We start from the raw sequence: 17,968 nt of genomic DNA on the forward strand, positions 1-17,968 counted from the left end.
TGGCAGGAAGCCCTGCAAACCACAGTACACAATGCAGCATACAAGACTCCTGGGAGGGCAGTTTCACTTCTGCAGTAAGGTAAACTTCCCCCTTCAGCAGCCAGCAGAGAAAAATGGTGAAGAAGTGGAGATGCAAAGCTTTGACAGGAGCAGCATCTTCACAGCCCTTACGCCCTGTGTTTGATGACCAGTTGTGAAGCTCAGAGCCACACCTCTCCTTTGGAGGAGCTGCTGTTTCCCCTGACTTGGCAGAGAGGACGTGAGATCATTTCATCCAGCAAAGGGATAATGATGGCAAGCAATTCAGGTGGGTGATGCTAGAATGGCAACATGGTTGAAGGACCTGCCTGTTGGCTTATTCAGAGACGGGAGCAATGCTAGCTAGGAAGTGAAGGGCACTTAAATCAGTAGAACTTGATTCCAAGTAACTCTAATTAGAAATAGGCAAAATGATTATTCATAGTATCCAAACCCATCCCCGCTCATTACCGTGAATGCTTGTGCGCTTTTCCTCCTGTTTTTGTTGTGCTTAATTGTTTTTCAATTGTGCGCTTTACTCTTGTTTTTGTATTTTTTAAAATTTGTGATGACTGTAAGCTACCTCAAATGACATTTTGTTGGTAGAAGGGCAGAGTACCAATACTTACCATCATCATCATAAAAACATATTGGGAATGGAAGGAGAGAGAGGACTTTCCTGTACTGGAAAATGATGAGGAAAAATAAAGATATTAAGGACAGCCTTCTGCAAATTGCTGCCCTTCAGATGATGGAGACCACAGCTCCCAACATCGCTAACCACTGGCTATGCTGGCTGGGGCTGAAGTCCAAAACATCTGGCAGGGGACAAGTTGGAGAATGGTGTGCTAAAATCCAGAGGTTCTCAAGCCTAACTGGCCTGAAGGTACATGCAAAGAATTGTGGTAAGACTGGGGGACAAGGCAGTGGTCCATCGACTGCTTCTTACTGCCACCTCGTAGACCTTCTCAAAGGGAGGGGAGCAAGCATTTGCTGGCTAGGATATGATACTGTTGCTGTGAAGAACAGAAGAGGGTAGACGATCCAGATGGAAGAGGGGTGACCAGAGGGGAACTGCCTTGCCTTTCAATATGGCTTTGCTGGAAAAGTAGAATTGGGTCATTTATCTGTACATTTTGTACCAGAAACATTAAGTCAAGTCTAATAGTTAGCCTAAACTCTTTCAAGTTTCACAATTTAAACACTTTGAGTACTTTTTTGTGATTGGTATAATGTGGTTTGACACTTAACAGAAGAATAAAGTCTGAAAAACAAGACAGCTCACATGATTCATATATTATTATTATTATTATTATTATTATTATTATAACATTTCTATGCCACCCCTTGCCGAAGCCTCGGGGCGGCTTACAACACAATAAAATACATTGAAATACAATAGAACATAATAAATTACCATTAAATACAAAAATACAAAAAATACACTGAGTTACAAACATAATAATATAAAATTAAAATTATCAGTATAAAATAAGTAAATAAATAATATAGGAGGAGAAAAGAGAAGGAAGAAGAATTTGCCATGGCCAGATCATATGTTTTAACAATTAAAATGATGTTTAAATAAAAAGGTCTTTACCTGGTGCCGAAAAACGAAGTTCTCATCCATTTTATTCACTATCAATAGTAACTTAATAAGAAACTAAACAGTCATTGATAGTAGTGGTTTACAAGCAAAACAGTTGGAACACTGAGCTGGTACCTTAAATGTAAGTGTAATTTAGGAAAGGTGACTCTTCCTATGAGTTTTAACTTGTTTTCAATTTTTAAAATTGTGTCATATCTTTGCCAATGGTTCTCTATATTGCATCTATTGTAGATACATTTTATGCAAATTCTCCACCCTATTTCTGCACAAAGAAACTGAGAGGCACCGTTTCAACAAATTGCTTCAAAGGGAACAGAAATCCTTGAAGAGTTTCTCAAGTGTGACGTTTCACATTAGCAATGGATCTACCAGTGCTTCTTTCTTTGTGGATCTTTTAGTACAATTCTTACAATGGCGTCATTGTTTTAAGGAAGTGGAAGTCCAGTTCTGGCAAACACAGGAAAGGAACATATTCCAGATGGGCTGCATACGGTTCCATCCACTTGCAATCCCAGGCTCTACCAGGATCCTAGTACCTTACTCTCTGTATGTCTGTTTCAGATGGCTAGAGGGCAGTATTGTTAAGAAGCATACATTGAAATCCTGTCAGATTGCAAATCCTTTCTCTACAGGCCACAAAGAGAAAGCTTAGTAAATGTTCATAGGAGGGACATTTCACCACTTACAAGGTCTTGTCCCTCATGTTCTCTTGCTTAATGGCTGTAATGATGGCGTGGAAAGCAGAGAGTCCCATGCAGAGTCCCCATGTCTGGGCTGTTTGAGGCAATGAGGAACAAGAGAGTTTAGTGTCACCGTAGCTACATCAGGCTTGTTCTTCTATATGCAATTCCTAGTGTAACATTAAAATTACCTGACCGCATGGGTGAGGGTCTATCATGTGCTCTTTTCTCATGCAAATCACACCGCCATTGTGGTAGCAAGGGGTTAGGTCTTCTGTTATCACCACTCTGTCTGGTTCCATATTAAGGTGAACACACCAGATATGCACTTCCCGTGCCAATTCATAAATGAAAACACAGCTATATTTAGATATTTGCACTTATCAGAATTTTGCAATTCAGTTCTCTAGCTAAGGAATGCACACAGAAGTAAGTCTATTAAGCAAAAGTACATACACGAATGTATGTGATAATGTGCCATTCTATGGGAATTTGCTTGCAAAAAATGTGCATTTTAGGAAAAAGTGTACATACAAGGAGAAATAGGCATGTGAATGCATACAAACATGTGTATAGAATTGTTAAAAGGAAATTCGCAAACGGCTATAGAAACAGGACAAAACGAACATCCTGCTGTAAAAATGAGAAACTGAGTGAAAGCAAACTGTAAATTTAATCCATCCCTATATAAGTGCATCTGCAGCTATGTCAAGAGTTGTTAGCAGGAAAGGGACTGCTGTGCACCTAAGATGACATTTAAAAGAATTCCCAGTGCAGAACCTTCTTGGAATCTGGAAAGGGGACTTGGTCTATAACAGGGATGCGAATCTCAAATCAGTGGCCAGAGCAACCTGCCAAGATCTCCAGTCCTCCTGCAGATCTTGCTTTCCTTCCTGAAGCTGCACCCTTTCCTCTTCCCTTTTACTCAGTTTTTACAACTTCATGGCTTGGGATGTTGCTTACAGGGTTGATTTCTGGCAAACCAACAAACCAACCAGACTGCCAGCAGCTTCAGGGGAGGTTATTCTGAGTGGGGAGGTTTGCTTGCAGTTTAAAATGTAGCTCTCTTCCAAGTAGACATGCCTGCTCTGTCCAGTGGCTCGCTTCTGGGTAGAAATGAATCGTACTGAGTTTTGCCTTGAGGAAGCATAGGTGTGCCCTGCCTAAGTTTCTTCTCTGTTAAAATGTTAGTAACAAGGGGCTCCCGGGGGAGGGGGCTGGTCTGCCCACTTCATCTTTGACTCTATGACCCACTGGAATCCTGCCCTGGAGAGCTGCCCTAAATGGAATTCAGCTGGGGAAGGCTTGTCCCCTTGGCCTCCTATCTGCCCCCTGGCAGTCCTTTGAAACCAGAGAATACAAGCCTTGGATTTGAGTTAGATTTATTTACTGATGGCATTTGATACATTTAACTTTTAACTCCCTCCATAACTTAAAAAAACAAACAAACAAACGAAAACCGGACAGAGAGGCAATTTAGCAACTGGCTTTGGACCAGGTCATTTTCCTGAGAATCCAGCTCTTTGTCTCTGTTGTGATTAGAGATGCTTGAAGATTTCATCTGGAGTGAAAACATCAAAATTAACCTTTAATTGAAGGAATTATAACAAAAAGCTTTTAAAAGAGAACTCTTTCATTATGAGGGATTACTCTAGGGACAAAGGCTAAAATGTTTCCTTAAACGAAATGAGTGCAGCTGGCATTAGTGATTAGCTGCAGAACCTAAAGTAAGGATGCAGGAAGAGCCCAGCTGGATCAGAGCAAAAGTCCATCTGGTCCAGCATGCTGTTCTCACAGTGGCCAGCTCACTGAGTGGAACGGCATCCTTTTACCCATGTTCCCCAGACACATAAGCTTCTTCCTCTGAAAGTGGAGATGCAGGAACAGCCATGCTAGATCAGACCTGATCCCTGTAGTCCAGCTTTCTGTTCACACAGTGGCCAGCCAAAAGCCCAAAGGGACTCCACAAGCAGGAAGTGAATGGAACTGAGCCCCCCTGCCCATGTGTCCCTGCTTATAGACAGGAGGTCTAATAGCCACTGACAGACTCCTCCCCCAGGAATTTATTTATTTATTTAAAACATGTATATGCCACCTATTTCGCCCATGGCTTCTCTAGACGACTAACATCAGACAATTAAAATACATACTAAAACAATAAAACAAAGGCATAAATAATATAGATAAAAGTCTAATAAAATTACATTAAATTAATACAACTGGAGGGCAAGGTAGCGACTAATAGATATTAAAATATCTTTTAAAGAGGTAGGTCTTCGCCTGGTGCTGAAAAGAGTATTGTCAAGTCCTCTTTTCAGGCCATTATTTTATATTTATGGTACACAAAAGCTGGATTTCTTCAACATAATTTGCAATAAAACTTTGCAATAAATAAGTGGGTTTTGAGTTACAGTTTGGGCACTCGGTCTCTAAAAGGTTTGCCATCACTGGCTTAGATCCATAATTTTTTGCATAATATTTAGTTGGATCTTAGGCCATAATCCTATGTACTCTCATTACCTGGTAGCAAGGCCAAAAGTTTAGGTATGCTTGCCCAGTTTCCTTATTCTGCAGAAGCATTTGGTGCCCCATTTTAGAGTGGAACTGTGGCAACCCGGATGCAAGGGTTAAATCTTTTCCCCCATATCTGCAGGGGGGCAAGAGAGAGAAAAAACAGTTTCTAGTGGAACCAATTGGTAGAATTTCAAAAGGGGAAACTATGTGTGTGTTTATGGCGGGGTAGGGTAGTTAGCTTGAATTCACCTGAAGTGCCACCGTTCCCACACATACATGAAATTAGAGCAAAATAGCTGCCCCAGTTGCATTGTTGCAATTGTTGGAACAGTTAGCCCTTACTTTGGTCCAAAATCCCATGGTGAAACTCATGTCTGGGCAAACCGGCATTCAGCTTCTGTTAAGTTATTGTGACTTTAGGGCAACTTACTTCTGGTAAATGTGCTCAGGATCACCCTGTAAACCTAAAGGATGCATAATGACTCATCTTTTATGACATCCATCTTCACTTCAAAGGAGAGGCAGTGACAGAACATTTCACTAATGGTTATGCCACATTTCGAGTTACTACTCTCTACATTCATGAAGATAAATGCTATAAGCAAACCAGACATCAGACTTGTTTGGCATTGTTTTTCAATGATGGAACATTGTTTTCAAGTTGAAAGTAAGTTAAGTTATTTAACTTAAACATTTAAATTTCATCATGGAGCACAAGCCTGGTGCATGTCCTGAACTACTGAAATAAATGGGATGATAGGTCAAAATAGGTAAGCTTATAAAGTATGGGTTGCCTCCAGAATTAGGCATGTGAATCGTTGCTGGTGGAAGCTCAATCTCCCACTTTTTCTTCCTTGCAGTAGCTTCTCCAGCTCTCCAAAATTGCCACTCAGAGGGTCAGGAGACACGGTTGAATGACTCAGTGCATGGTTTTAAATTAGCCATATTACAGATACCTTTGCATATGGGCTTTAACATTTAACACAGCTGCATATCTGAGGATGGAAGGAAACACCCCAACCTCTTTGGCTCTTGGATCACATGCTTAGCAGATGTACTTTCCTTGAAATATTAGATCAGTGCTTATTAATAGCCACAGTTTACTGCTATGATTTTCTATATATTACTAGTCCAGATGTAACAAACAGTTATTTACATTGTATGCCTGTGACACAAATAATGATTGCCTATTACTGTATTAAACTCACACACACACATATGCACACATGCATATTACCAGACAGCATTTTATAAAACTTATCTCTCCATCAAACAAACAAACAAATTAAATCTAGTATCTCAAGGTACCATGTGCCATTTTCTTTAAGGATTTTCATTTGGAAGGGATACACTATCATGAAAGGCCTAGAATTAAGGAACACAAGTAGCCCATCTCGCATATGGTTGTTTAAAAATTGATGTAAATTGTGCTTAGGACAGCAATTAAATCAATAGAAGGGAAGATACTGGGCACAAATGTGCACTCTGATATTTGACTGAATGGATGGAGAGCAGAGTGGGCTGAATTGTGTTTCCCTTAATTTACAGCTGAGCAGACCACCACCATCTCTGTGCTGTTCCTAACTCTCCTGAAAATGCAGTTTGCAAGCACATTAGTTTCCTCCAGGCTAGAGGTCCTCCAATGTTCTTTCCTTCTCCTTAAAACCCCCTGCATGGACAATAAACAGCTAGGCATGTGGATGAACATATTCAGGGCTTATGTAAGTGACCCAGTCAGCCCTTGGTTCAATTCCAAAGAAAAGGTTTATTTGAGTTTAGTATAAGACAATGGAAGAAGCAGTGGGGGCAAACAGGAAGCAAATGAATGTTTTAAATGCAAGGTACCAAGATGCTGAACCTCTTTCAGGTTAAAGAATGAATTCCATTTTGGAGGAATTCTCAGAGGCTGCAGAGGTGGAGGAATGCCAAAGGAAAAAGTGGCAGGGCCAACAGACCCAGCATTTTTCATTTAAAGCTTTCCCACCAGTAATCAAGCGTTATGAGAAGCATTGTTTGTGGAGAACTGGGAAACCGTCAAAACTGGGAAGCCACAAAAAAACTGGTGATCAGAGGAAGGGGGCATGGCTATTTGTGGAACCTAAGAGGGGTGAACTGGAATTCCAGGAGGACCAAATTGGCCTCTGGGTCAGAATTCTGTTTTAGATAATCTCAGTACTGGAATCTCAGTCATGCCCTGGAATGAAGCTATAAATTCTACCTAGAAGTCCATGGAGGAATGGAAATAAACAGAAATCCAGGATCTTTCCTCGATAGATAGAAGGCTAGAGTGCTCAGAAGGTGCCTTTACTTAATATTTGGGAATCCCCGCACCAATCAACAGGGTCTCCTGACATTCTCTGCAACATTTTAAGGGGCTTCTAGCAGCCCAGTTTCCCATGCCTAAATTTGGACCCAAGCCTAAATTGTACATTTAGTTAGGGAAAAACTAATCAAATAGGATCCTACCACTTGCCAAGACCAACAGGTACATATTGATAACAATTTGCACATTACTGAATCTGTTTTAAGATACGTGAACTACAGAAAGCATTTCAGTTCAATTCCTACAGAAAGAAGGAATTGAATTTCCCTATTTTTTACCCACTGCTGTGCATGCATGGATTTAGGACCTATTGAATCAGAATGATTTTCTGATATCATTAGACATGAATTGGGGTGAGCCATACCTTAGTGGTAGAGCATAAGAAAGTTCTCAAGTGCCACATTTGAGCTCTGGCGCCCAGGGCCAACCTATGGCAGCCTGCTTTCTGAGGCAAAGGGCATGATGGAAGCTGACCAGAGTGGCATTTGGATCTTTCTTCTCTGCACATCTTTGCCCTCCAACATCTCCCCACCAGCCAACATCTTCTGCTTGGGGTAGCCGCCTCATTCAGCCTAAGACTTTCCACCCCTGCCAGCATCCCAGTAAAATTAAAATATCTGTCTGTAGGAAAGACATTTCACAGAAACCTTTAAGAGCAGTTTCCCTTTTGATTTGGTAGTCTGGGTCTTGAAAGGGCACCACAGACTGCTCATTATGAAACAGGCTTAGTGAGATGTTCGCTTGAAAGTCTTTTCTAGAACTACCCTGTCCGTACTGGGGGAAAAACTAGGATTAGACAAGATTGAGAATGCATGGACAACATTCGGTGGCTAGATGAGTGCATTGCCTCCCCTGGACCCAAACAGGGGCTGCCCACCTACCCCACCCCCACCAATGGATCTGCTGTCAAAATTTAGTGGCAAAAAGGGGCAATTTTGAAAACAAAGTGTGCAGGGGGCTTGCGCTTGTCTGGAGGCAAAACTATACTCTTTGGAAACTTCCAGGGCAAAATCTCTTTTCAAAAGCAAATTGAACAAAATCCCTTACACAGAAATGCTGCTACCATGCCATCAGCAGATTGGGCAGTGTTGGCTGGAAGGAGTAAGAGCCGCACAAAAGGGGGAGAGGAGATGCATATGGACCACAGTCCACATGTTGTCCATCCCTGAGGCCCACCCATGTATGCAAATATTCCTACTGAGATCATAATATTTGCAGTTATGCCCCCAACAACTGGACAAATAGCCCTCTTTATATATTTGTGTGGGCATGGTCCTCCGGAAAGATACAGGGTTTGCAATGCATAAATAATTGACTGCAGAGAAGCCTCATGTGATTTTATTAACTGACTCTTGCAGTGGCTGTCTTGGCCATTTGAAATCTTAATAACTTTCACTCATCATAGAATTAGGTTTTAGTATTCCGATTCAGCCCCTGAGGTATTCACAATTTTAGATGTAAAAAATTAAACAATGTGATTTTTTTAATGGTACGTAACAATTATGTAATAGAAAGAGGTCTACTTGTTCCAAATTACAGACTAGAGATCTCAAGTAAAAAAATCATCAGAGATGCTTTTGGACTTCTATTGCTGATTTTATAGAATTTGTCATAGCTTCAAGGTTTCATGGTACAAAGAACATTTGTATCATGGACCAATTGTTCAGTTGGTAGAAATAATCTCTGTAGCAGCTGAAAGGTGAATGGGGTTTTCTGACTTAGACAAACAAGTTCTGGCCCAAAATCTTTAATGAAAACCCTAGTTAACAGTTTCATACTATATATATAGTGCTGAAATCTTATTGTTGAAGGCTTTCAATTCGTTCTTTTCACTGATCAAGATTAACCCATTTTAGAAGGACCAAATCTAATTTTTAGTTGAATTCATCAGCTGGAGCCTGACATGTCTGAAGTCAGGACAAGAGATTTTCTGCAGAATCAGTCAAGCATTTCTTATGCATGTAAATAACATCTTTTTCTTCTAAGAACACATTTAGTGGTGTTTGGATTTATTTATCTATTTTTTCATTTATTGCCTATTCTGTGTCTCACCTAGATTTTGAGAATACCTAGAATCACAGACTCATAGAATCATAGAATTGTAGAGTTGGAAGGCACCAGATGGCCATTGGATCCAACCCTCTGCAGTTGCAGGACACCATGTTACACCATTCCACTCAGATGCCTGTCTAGTTTCTTTTTGAGTGTCTCTAGTGTGAAAGAACCCACCACCTCTCTAGGCAGCTGCTTCCACTGTCCTATTGCTCTGACAGTGAAGAACTGTTTCCTGATATCTAGCCTGAATCGGGGTTGTGGCAACTTGAATTGATTATTCTGTGTCCTTCACTCTTGTATTAACAGCCTTTGAGCTACTTATAGAGGGATATCATATCCCCTCTCAGTCATCTCTTCTCAAGGCTTCTCAAGGCTAACCTAATCAATCACCCAGTGTTTTCCGTCTTCTTCTTCTTCCTGGGGATTCTGTCAAAAGACCATGCAATTATACAACCGTACAATTATGAGCACTTTGCAGAAGGCAGCAGACCAACAGAACAACCCCTGCTCTGCATTTAACACATTAAGTAAGGTGTGGATGAAAACCAAGCAGGGCTTACAGATGTTGATCACCACTGGTGGATTAAAGATGGCTTAAGAGCCCCTTTCACATGAATAACTGGGCAGCAAGAAGAATATATGTTTGTAGAGAGGAATTTCAATCAAGATTAGAAAATGTCAAAATCAAGCCAGGGAAAACAGGATCTTTGTTACCTCAAAATCATCCCAGTCTGAAGTTCATATTTGTGATATTCCAGTTATCCTTGAGTGAAATAGAAGTGGAGCAAAGGTGGCTGCCCCCCATCTTTGGAATGGGCTTCCTAGAGAGGTCAACCTATGTCAGGTGAAAGCTGTCCTCTTTCACAGGTATTTTGAGACCTAATTTTTATCAACTGATTGAAAGAACTCATTCTACTACCAGCATTCCCTCCTCCCCATTCTGAGAGCATAGTCACAGTATTTATGCAAAATACATTTACCATTACTAGGGCATGTTCTAATAAATACTATACCATTTCCATTGCATTGAAATGTTTCACAGGCAATTGCAAGTATGAAAGAATGAGCTGAAAAGGGAAATTGCCTTTTTAAATGTTTTTTGTGGGTGAGATCCATTAAACTATGTGCAGGTTCATGGGTGCAAAGGTGTACAGATTTTTAAAAAGTGACCCCCCACCCCCCACATTATTGACAGCTTCACTTGTCTCTTCTCAAAAAATCTTTGGGAAGGGGAAGGCAAGTCTGTGGTGCCATTCTCAATTATTCCCTTCCCTTCCTCCCAAATGCAATTCCAGAAAACAAGTGCAGCCCCTCTATGTTATATCTTTTATATTGTTATTTATTTTATATTGTCGGTTTTATATTGTTATTTTTGTATTTTATTGTATTTTATTCTGTGCTGTGAGCCGCCCCAAGGCTTCGGCAAGGGGCGGTATAGAAATGTTTTAATAAATAAATAATAAATAAATAAATATGTCCTCATGTTCCCAAGAGTAAACATCATGGAAGATAATGTGATGTACTTTTGAGTAGGCAGTACATTTGCTTGTTTTCAGCTTGTTTTTGCTTGTTCCTTCCTATTAAACTACCCCCTCAGATGACTGTCCAGTTTCTTTTTGAATATCTCTAGTGTGGGTGAGCCCCCCACCTCCCCAGACAACCAGTTTTACTGTCATCTTGCTCTGCAGCACTGCAGTTACACTCCACTTCACTGGAAAAGTCAAAGACAGAAAGAGAATTCCTCGGTTGGGAGATAGTGAGGAAGGCAAAAAGCAACTGCTTGGTCTGCTCCAGGAGATGGAAAGTGGTTAGGAACATTAGAAAGCTTCTTATGCTTCAGTTACAGCACATAACCATTTGGTTAAGAGTTTCAGTACATGGTACATTAAAAGTGTGGCTTGAAGCTCCAGCAGGGGATTTGAAACAGTTAACTTTACTTGTGGGAGGAGGTCAATCACCATCAGGCAAACAGAGATACTGTTCCGAAACCCTAAATGTCCTTTTCTTCTACTAGCTAAAGCATGGAAAGAATAGCACTGGCCTTCAGGTTGCGCTCAGCCTCAGACAAAAACTACAGATCTTTGATTTAAAATTTGATTTAATTCAGTTTGGAAAGCATACCTAAGAGATTTTGTAGTTTTAATTGTAATTATTGTACAGATCTAATAGAAAACTTTCTGCAAGTGTGGAAACACAAAGTCAGGAGATGGCTTCCATTTAATGCCATTTGATCTTGTAAAATCAAATTAACTGATAGAAGAAAATGATACAATCAGTTCAGCTATTAAAGGGTTCTTTTTAATAAATGGAGGAAGTGGAGGAAAATATGTATTGAATATTTACCTGCAGTGAAGATAATGTTTCTATCTATTAAATGGTCATTTAATACAATTTCCCCCTGAAACTGAGCGAGTATTTTAATGATTCCATTTAAGAGTAAGTTTAGTTTGGAAAGATATTTAAGGAGGAGATTTCAGAGAGAAAGCAGATAAAGATAGGATGGAAAGGTCGGACGCAGATATAAAACAAGCTTTAGAAATGTTTTATACAGAAGGCTTAAATGGCATTTGAGTATCTCTCCAGTTATTATAGCAGTGGATCGTTGTCAGCAGGAAAGAGAAAACAGAAGTGAAGCATTGGTCATGCAAATGTGTTATTTGACTTTTTGCTATTCCTACTACAAGAAATTAGTAAGGTAAAGGACCTTTCTCTGCGTGGTGTTTATTGTGTGTTTGTGATTTCTCACCCACAGAGATCTGCAGTATCATCCTCCTTCTAGAGCTTCTTGTATTTTCTAGCTATTTTTATGGCTTTTGAGGTTTGTGGTTTTGTGGGTGGGAATTGATTGGTTTCTCTAGGCTTTGTTCCTTGGACTCTGGTCTCCTTTGCCACAGCCCTGAGTCCGGGTCCCTGATGAGTATGGTTGGTGAGACCCTAATCCTGCAAGCACTTAAAAGTCCCCTGCTAATCCTGCAAGTATTGGCGAAGTAAACCATGCTGCCTAGTTTATCAGACCAGCAGAAGGAGCTATATCCTGGCAAGGATGCAAAATCTCAGGCTTAGAGCCTGCCTGGGGGTCCAGTTCAGCCATTTGATGGTCCCCAGATGGCTCAGCCCCATCCCAACCACCAATTGTTTGGCAGTTTCCCAGCTTTTGTAGAATTTTGCCTCATTCTAAATGACTAAAACGCCTATCCTAAGGCTCATTTACTGGTGGTAAGAGCTTGAAGCTGCTGCAGGTTGGTATTTTTGTCCCTGCCTCCTCCTCCTCCTCCTCCTCCTCATCATCATCATCATCATCATTTTGCCATGATCATTTTGCCTTTGGTACTGGCCCCCATTGGAACACGATGCCTAGAAGCTTCTTCAGATTGGAATTTGGCGTTTGAGCCAAACAGCTCTGCCACATGGAATGTAGCCTTCCATAGAAAATGGTTCCCCACATCTGGTGTAGACTCTTCTCGTGCAGAAGAGCGGCCTACACACAGCTTGATGTTTTCCATCCAGTTTCCATCCCTGGAATCAGCTGCTAAAGCTCCTTCTGCAACTGGGCTAGGAATGATTCCGCATAAGTCTCCTGGGAACTGCAGTCCGCTTTTTCAGATAACCCACAGTTCTGGCTTCTCAGTCACTTGCCACTTTTTCAGTTCACAGGACAAGTCCTCAGGAGAGAAGGAAGGAAGAAGCACTCTTTTCCCCCACGCTTTCCTTTCCTAAACATTGCGCCCTTTCTCCCAGCTGGGTAGAGCAATGAACAGGAACACCTCCTAAAGGTGCAGCTCAGGGAGCCAGGCTTTGCTTCAGTAAAGCAGCTCAGCAGTGAGAGGAACTGAGACTGGGCTTCAGCGCTAGAGCAAAAACTTTGCATACAAAAGAGGGTTCTATCCCTGCCATTTCTGGATAGAGCTAAAAATATTCCTGCCTAAAACCCAGAAGACCAGTTGCCAGTCAGTGTTGCCAGTATTGAGGTAGATGGAGCAAAGTCCTGACATAGTTTAAGGCCATTTTCTGTGTGCCTAAGGTCCATGCAAAGTTCCTATGATCTCCATCTACTATTACTTCAGGAAATCACATCCAGACGGTTTCCTGAATATTTACCCTGCATTTCTCTTGAATTCTAATCCTTCTGTGCAATGGGATTAGTCCGCCCCCACCCTTCCCCACCTACAGCTCTTCCCTGCCTTTCGTGTACCACAGAAGCCAAATGTTCATGTATTTTCTCAAAAAACACGCAATCAATATTTTTTTCTGAGCAATGGTTCTGTGCCACATTTGGTGGTTCTGTTGTATTATGCTGTTACGGGTGGATGCACACGAACAACTTCAGGATGCCTGGCCTTGTCAAAAAGCTCCCATTCTGCTGTGGATGACAGCATGCAATTGCCTCTTGTTCCTCTCCATAGGACTAATAATACATTTTATTCTACTGGGCTTCCAAGTACAAGCAGGTGAAGCATAGCTTAATTTTGTCATAGCATTGTAGGTTCTATTAAGTTTTAATGGTGCAAATTTCTCCTTAACTTACACCTACGGCTGAATGTAATTGTTATCTCTCACTTCAAGAGTAGTGAGGGCTTCCCTGTACATGTTCATGCTCCCATGAGGTGGATAAGTGTGTATGTGTGTGCGTGCGTGAGTGTGTGTGTAGGTAATGAAATTGACAGCCTACATTCTCTGATTCCTCTATTTCAGCCAGAGGATTCCTGTTAGAGGATGGAGTTGTTCTCATATGCATTGCAAATACATTGCTGAAAGAGAGCACAGGAGGATATACATTTGCAGAACTTCTGCCTACACTAATCTAATATGCAGGCAAATTTAAAATTGGGTAGTTTAAATAGAAATGTACTATATATTACCAAGCTGCTATCCAAGTAAGACCAAAAAAGCCATGCAGGATCAGACCAAGGGTCCATCTAGTCCAGCCTCCTTGCATGCAGGACATGAGTGCCACAGCAACTGACATGCAGAGGTAGACTGCCTCTTTACAGGAAGGTTCAGCTCCTACTTGGAATTAATACAAGCGCAAAAACCCTCCTGCTGGCTCAGACCAAAGGTCCACCAAGTCCAGCACAGTACTGATGCACTGGCTAACCAGTGCACAAACAGGTCATGAGAGTGATGGCACTTCCACCCATGCGCCCTAGGAATCGGTGTGCGGTTCCTCTGACACTGGAGACCTCAGAACACAAGCAGCATTCAATTTCATCAGACCATCTAGCCCAGCATTCTGTTTATGCAGTGACCAACAAGCTGCCCACAGGAAACCCACCAGCCAGACCTGGGTGCAACAGCACTCCAATCCATGGTCCCAGGAACTGGTGCTGATGCAGCGACTTCAAGGGTCAGGCTGCCATCCTTTCACATGGTTCTTCATCTTAAAACCAGTCTGGGACTGGATAGCTCTCCAAATTTAGAATATTTATAGATTTTTTTTTTCAATTTAAATAAACCCTGTTGCTGTTGCATGCCATCAAGTTGCTCTGACTTTGGGTGACCCTATGAAGGAAGGACTTTCAAAAGCTCCTGTTTTTGACAGTCCTGTTCAGCCCTTGTAAACTTGAGGCTGTGGCTTCTCTTATGGACTTGGTCTATCTCATATTGGCTCTTCCTTTTCTTCTTCTGCCTTCAACTTTCTCCAGCATGATTGTCTTCTCTAGGGAGTTTTGCCCCTTCATGTTTGCCCAAAGGTGTAACAAGAGAGTGATAAAAACAATTTAAACAAAAATAATGATGCTGGAGAACACGTCTGCATTTGGTGAATGTCATGGTCATTAGTGGCATTCAATTTACTACTGGTAGTTCAGGCTGTGCATTATTCTAGCCTTTTTCTTATTTCTGTCACTAGACAGTTGCCATGAAATATGACTGCTAAGTTTTGAAAAATCCAGAAGTAGTATATACATAGGCTCTTCCCATTGATGCATTAGATCAAAAGCAACACTTGCCTTTCCGTCAACAACAAAATTCATATCAGTACAAAATTAAAATGATACAAGTCAGACCAGAATTATGTATAGTGCTAAACAAGCCCATTTAATATCCTACCTGAAAGCCAGATGACACTTTCCATAATTTAATAGCAGTAGTTCTCTCACATTCAGATCAATAAACATTTCTCCAACCAGCATTAAAAGAAATACCATCTCTATCTTGTTCTTTCTCAGAATCAAAAAGCCACGCACAGCTGAAATATTATTCTTGTATTGCACATTAAATTAAATCACATATATGCTTAGGCAGAATGCTATCCCCAATCAGACACTCCAGTTTTATACATAAATAAAAATATTATGAATCTTACTAAAAATGGAAAGATTTCTTTTCTTTGAAACACATACTGAAAGCTTAGTTAGTATTCAGGCAAGCAGCTATTGCCAAGAGGTCTGAGACATGATGGGTGGATCTGTCATTTTTACTTTCTCCTGCATTTGAAATTTGGAAAATTATTATAAAAACTGAAGTGAAATAAAATTCTCACCTGTACCAACCACATTCAATAGCTATGCCTATTCCTGTATAGAGAGGACTATAACATACCATGGGATGGACGAACAAGTGGTGTTTGAGACCTTCAGGCTTCTCTGAGCATCGCCTGATTGCTCATCTCATGCCCCATTCCCGTTTATATAGGTATTTGTGATGGTGCTCAATCTTCATGAACAGAAAACTTGTGAAAATAAAGCAACACACAAATGGGGGATTTGTGCAAGCCTCCATCAATGTGTGCAAATGTCCTAATTTGCACAACATTCCTCCATGACTGATTCAGTCCACTTTGGGGAATCTTCTTTCAGAGCAGTCTTCCCCAACAGTGTGGTCATCAGTTGTTTTGAATTACATCTCCCAGCATTTCTGATGTAAAGGGTCTGGTGGGAGTGGGTCTGGTGGGAGTTGAAGTCCAAAACGCCTGAAGAGAGCTGGGTTTGGATGGATGCCTTAAAGGGGGGTCTGTAATCAGTGTCTCATGTAGATCGAGACACTCCTTACTGCCTGGTGTTACTACAAAGCATGCAATCCAGGTGATTCAAAATGAAGCTGATGGGAAACTTTCCGGTAGCTCGTGGAATAGGATAGCCATATTGTAAATAAATCAGATTTAAACTCTAAGGTATGTGAAGAAACAGCCGCAGCAACAAAATGTGGACCAGGTTAAACAAAATAAGCTTTAGGTGCAATCCTTACGCATGGTTTTATTTACACACACATACACGTGTCTGTCTGTCTGTCTGTCTGTCTGTCTGTCTGTCTGTCTGAAACCCCAGTAGGTACCATGTAGGTCTTTTCCCCCATCTAAACATACATAGGATTGCAGCCTTAGTTGATTGAACACATTGGTTCCTTTCTAGTTTAAGTCACAGACAAGTTATTCATGTATAATAATTAATTGCCCTAGATACAGATGTTGTTCTTCATTAGCATCAAAAGGACAAAATAGCAGGCTCAAGATAGGGTCATTCCACCAGCTTGCAATAACTGGGCTTTTCAGGGGCCGACCCTTTCATTAGACAAAGTGGGGTAGCTGCCTCAGGCGGCAGATGCTGGCAGGCAGCAGGAGTGAGCTGTTGGAGCTGTGCATGCCATGCATGCTTCCCTTCATCTCCAAAACTAGCATTCTGCCCTCAAGTGATAACAGGGTCCTGTCACTCAGTACTGATGCAAATTTCAGCTGCCAATCTGTTTGACTTTTCTCCCTGGAAGAAAAGTTCTTTACTTTGGCTAGCCATATGTCTTGGGCTGACCTTAGCCCATTTAATTTTTAATTTCAAATACTATTTTATTGGCATGCTTTCATTTATTTTTAATTTGCTGCTTATCCAAGCCAACAAACAGTACAGCTTTCCTTGGCCTAAGTAGTTCTGCAGCCAATGCTCAGGCCATTAATTTGTTGAGATTGGACTAAGGGTGGATTAAAGGTGGAAATGCAATTTTTCATTGGTGAATATTTCACTGCTCCACTATCACTCTTGGGTCCTGAAATGGTGCCTGTAATTTTTATATTCTGAATGACTGAGAATAATCTTAGCAAAATAATTGCTTGGTATTAAAGAGAGAATCAGTATACTGTATACTGATTGTAGTTTATTTCGCCAAGATAAACTCCGAACTGAGTCAAGGTAGGTTAACTTGACAAATTCAATTCAGCTACATTGCAGTCACAATTATTCATATGGTATGAATCTGAAATAGCTACATAAAAATCAGCAAAACTCTATTCACTTGCTCCATAGAATAGTAGAACTGAAAGAGGCCAATAAGGCCGTTAGATCCAGCCTGCTGCTCAATGCACAACTCCAAAGTCAAGCATCCCTGCCAGATGGCCAGCAGCATCTTAAATGCCTCCAGTGTGGGAGAGCCTCCTTAGGTCATGGCTCCCTCAGTTGCTTTCATCGCCCACCCCTGCCACCTCTCTCTCTCTCTCTCTCTCTCTCTCTCTCTCTCTCTCTCTCGGCCCAGAAAACAGGGGTCTGGTTGCTTTTCTTCCTGTTTCCAGCTGTGGCACTGTGTGACAATCCCTGTTGGAACATATTCGTATTATTCTTCCTGCAGAAATAAGCCTGGAGCAATTGGGCTACTTATATTCATTGTTGTGTCATATTGTGCCTTGCAACACATTGTTAATGATCAATAGAGCCAGAGCAGCTAACAGGATCTTATTCTCTACAGTAGCCATGACACAGGTACACTTTTGCTTCTTATGTCATCCCATTTTGCCTCTGCACAATGCAGCCAGGCTTAAAATAGATAAATAAATGCTAAACCTGCCTG

At 41.2% G+C, this 17,968-nt stretch overlaps 1 protein-coding gene across 1 annotated transcript in view; it reads left to right on the forward strand.

Annotated features, from left to right (window-relative positions):
• The first annotated feature begins 205 nt into the window (after positions 1–205).
• The window catches only part of BANK1 (B cell scaffold protein with ankyrin repeats 1), a 153,669-nt gene continuing 135,906 nt past the window's right edge, over positions 206–17,968 (forward strand). Inside the window, exon 1 of the mRNA XM_044429665.1 lies at positions 206–307. Coding sequence (XP_044285600.1) covers positions 289–307 — 19 coding nt within the window. The 5' untranslated portion in view covers positions 206–288. The remainder of the gene's footprint in view (positions 308–17,968) is intronic.

This window comes from Varanus komodoensis, unplaced genomic scaffold (assembly GCF_004798865.1).
Source record: "Varanus komodoensis strain SLA01 unplaced genomic scaffold, ASM479886v1 scaffold2, whole genome shotgun sequence".
NCBI lineage: Eukaryota > Metazoa > Chordata > Lepidosauria > Squamata > Varanidae > Varanus > Varanus komodoensis.